The sequence below is a fragment of the Amaranthus tricolor genome, chromosome 13 (genome assembly GCF_026212465.1).
Source record: "Amaranthus tricolor cultivar Red isolate AtriRed21 chromosome 13, ASM2621246v1, whole genome shotgun sequence".
NCBI lineage: Eukaryota > Viridiplantae > Streptophyta > Magnoliopsida > Caryophyllales > Amaranthaceae > Amaranthus > Amaranthus tricolor.
Window position 1 is genome coordinate 5371225 of NC_080059.1, and position 3737 is coordinate 5374961.

General features: G+C 33.3%; 1 protein-coding gene across 1 annotated transcript; it reads right to left on the bottom strand.

Moving 5' to 3' along the window:
• Positions 1 to 664: 664 nt before the first annotated feature.
• Positions 665 to 3737, bottom strand: LOC130798386 (UPF0481 protein At3g47200-like). The gene is made up of 2 exons (XM_057661335.1): positions 3692 to 3737; positions 665 to 2568 (listed from the first exon to the last, which is right to left on the bottom strand). Exons 1-2 carry the CDS (start codon positions 3692 to 3694, stop codon positions 1141 to 1143), a joined length of 1431 nt encoding a protein of 476 aa, XP_057517318.1. The 5' UTR covers positions 3695 to 3737; the 3' UTR covers positions 665 to 1140.

Here is a 3737-nt window from a genome sequence, read left to right on the forward strand (position 1 = left end):
TCTAGGAATTGGTTTACAATATCTCCGTCTATGTTCTCAATTATCCATGCTATAACCATGGCATCTCGTTGTTCCCATTGGGTGTAATTCGGGTCTGATGGTGGTGGGGGTCCGGCAGTGATGTGATTGAGCCTCCCCCGACCACCAATTGCTACGTGCATTAGCTTGCACCATTTCGTATAATTGTGGTATGTGAGTTTTTCTGAAATTTTAAGTGATGTTGGGTTTTCAGTTTGGTTGGTTATTTTGTGGAGTTTCTGGAACATCTGTTCCAATGACATTAGGGTTTGCTGTGTTTGCTCTTCTGATACATCGGCCATTTGCAAGGTAAGAATCGGTAGATGATGAGCCCTTACCGGATCTAAACCCTATGGCTCTGATACCATGAAGATTTGATGATTTCTGGACTTTTGTTTTTGAAAAGATACTGTTTTTCTCTCTTACTTTCATTACATAGGGGCATATTCAATATATACATGTATAATGTAACTGACTCAAGATAACTGCCTAATAACTGACTAAGGATAACTGCCTAATAACTGACTAAGGATAACTGCCTATTGCATAAACTGCCTAATGTAACTGTAAAATGTATAAACTGTTGCTTTCCAATAATACGCTCCAACTAAAAAATAACAAAATTCTCTTAACACTGTTTTAGAAATTTACAAGGTAAAACTATTATTATATAGTCTATAAACAAGGTAAAATATTCACATATTTACATTTGCATGGAAATTTACAAAATAAGGTAATGTAAATATGTACATACCTACATTTCTTTATATACTAGACATCAATCAATAAATATTGAAATCCAATTCGATAAAAATATTTAATGCTGCAATTAGAAATGAAGAGTCTTTCAATATGTACGTTGAGAAAATTGACAAAATCAGGTGAGAATAAAAGGTATTATTCATCTTGGAAAATGATTTTTCCTTTCCAAGTCCAACCAAAACAAATTCAAATTTTCATTGTTAGTAGATAGTTTACCAATTTTATGTACATATATATACTCTTCCGTTCTGGCGTTTCATATACCTAATGCTACATAGTCCCATCATTTTTGACAATAGTAAGACCATATGACAATACTTTTATCCCTCTAAAATACCACCATTTAACCAAGAAAATGTGCTATTTCTTGTTGATGAAACTAGCAATAGTCTGTGCAAGAGTAAGAAGCAAAAGTAGAATAGCATAAATGACGGAAATAATCGCCCATGGATGTTTGAAGTATTCTCTCTTCAATATAGACCTCCATCGGTTCTTTCGAGATTCAGCGTAAGCATTAATTTTCTTCGTAACATCCGAATAATAATAATTTTTAGGTGTAATGTATATGTTTTTTCCAGCTTTGTTGATGAGATTTGCAATCTGTTGCTCGCTCCCAAGCATGTTTACAAGCATGTTATTCTCAATCAGTACTTTAACATCTTCTGCAGTGTCAATTAAATTTTCCAGGAAGTAGATGAAATCGATGAAGTATGAATCCTTGAAATTGTGGTATTGTTCGAACAATTGCAAATTAAAGTAAAATCGTTCTGCATAATCAGTTACGGTAATTTTCGGAATCTCTAAAACTCCATTGTTAAACTTTACATTAAGAGCATTATCGGAACTCGGAATGAACTTAACGCCTGCTGCAATCAATTCCTTTGCTGTCCTACAGAATTTTCGGCCACCACTCTGCTGGTTTCTATGGTTTCGGAAAGCAAAAATGGTATGCAGAAACTTAGGGTAAGGATAATTGGGCGTCGGATCGGTATTAGGGTTTAAAGATTCTTTGTTCCGAAGTTGTTGAGGCAAGAAACAAATTCGCCAAAAATCGACGAGATGCTCAATAACCTTTGCCTCCATGATTCTCTTTCTAGCAATATCAGATTTTGCGACCTTGAATCCTGAGATAGAAGCACTACCGAAGTAATCGAGTGTAATATTTCGGAAAGATACATTCGGAAAAGCGATACCAAATGCTTCGTTGTACAATTTCTCTAAAATGAAGAAAGGAAGTTGGTTTTCTAGAAGAATCAAATCATTTGACCTGTAAAGCAACAATACTCTCAATTTGTTACCAATCCAAGGGTGTTTGAGAGGAATCTGAGAACTGGAGACCATGAACAAGTAAATTATGAAAACAGCATCAGAAACTATCATTTGTATGAACTCATCACTCGGAAGATCTATATCTTCTTGATAATAAGCTCGAATTTCGTTTTCCCAAAGTTTAGCAAAATTTAAGTAATGATCCAAATCGGGATGAACATTTCGTTCGTGTTGTAAGAAGAGTTTTAAGAAGATTTGTTTAACCTCTTGCATGGGTTTGAATTGGGGATCTCCATAGTAGAATGGACCGATGGAGAGGACGAAAGGGCGATAAGCTTCTTCATTTCTCTTTCGCATAAACTCAGGAACCCTATAAATGCTACAAATGGAGCCTGTTCCAAGATCGTCAATACTAGAAGAAGACCAAGAGGTTGGATTTTCTAATATTGAAGTTGCTACCCCATTGATTAAATCTATATTTATTCTTGTTTCGTCAGAATTCGAAATATTGTTAGCCATCTGCACCAATTCGAAATAAGTTCAGCTAATATATATGCTCAACAAATGATCGAACAACTATTTTTAATGTTGTTTGATGAATTAACCCTTCCTTCCTCGGAGTCCGAACTTTTGTCCAGTAAAAGATTAAAAAATGAATATACAATTTAGAACTTTTAAACAATAAATTTGAACATTTTTGTGAAAGACGGTTTATTTGAGAGATCATGTTTAATTGGGTCGGCTCATAAAGGTAAATGTAAAGTAATTTACTCGGTGGGCGTTAAGGATATCGTAAGTATGCAATTAAGATATGTAAGTATTGCATGCTTACTCATGCTTACTCGGTGGGCGTTAAGTATATTATAACTAATCATTAAGAATACAGTAAGTAGGCATTAAGGATGATATAAATAGTCATTATGGATGATATAAGTAGGCATTAAGGATATTTTAAGTAGGCATTTAAGAATAGCGTTAGTAGGTATTGAAGAATAGCGTTAGTAGGTATTAAGGATATTATAAGTATGCATCAAAGATACGATAAGTAGGCATTAAGAATAATGTAAGAAGACATTTAGAATACACTAAGTAGGCATTAAGATTTAATGGGCTGAGTCTGAGTGATATCTCTCTGAAATATGGTCCCTTAAGAAAACCGACTGAAAATTGAATACCAACTCATAAAGGCTCAACAAATCGGGGCGTCGATACCATGTTATTAGAATTTAGAAGCTTAATCAACCCAAATAAGGAGGAATAACAGGAAAGATTCTGAGATTTTGAGCACATGTTCAACAAATTCGACTATATATAGCCTCATTAAATTAAAGTTTTGATCAATGATATTAAATTACGTATTATATGTAAAGTTTTTAATGATACAAAATTATTTGAAAAAATATCATTATTTTTAAAATTGCATAGGGTTTTCAAAGAATTTATCAATTTTCGCTATGCCTCTTAAAAAGAAGAAGCACACTTACAAACCCAAAAGAAATTCACTACTAATATATGTATACTATGATTATTAGTGGAGTGAAGAAAAATACATGATGAGAAGATGAAACCAAACACATAATCATCAATGTAAACTAAACAAAAAAAAAAGAAAAGGATTATCAAGAAAAAAAGATGTACATACCATATATATATATAAAGAGTTGTACCAAGGAGCGTGATTGAAAATA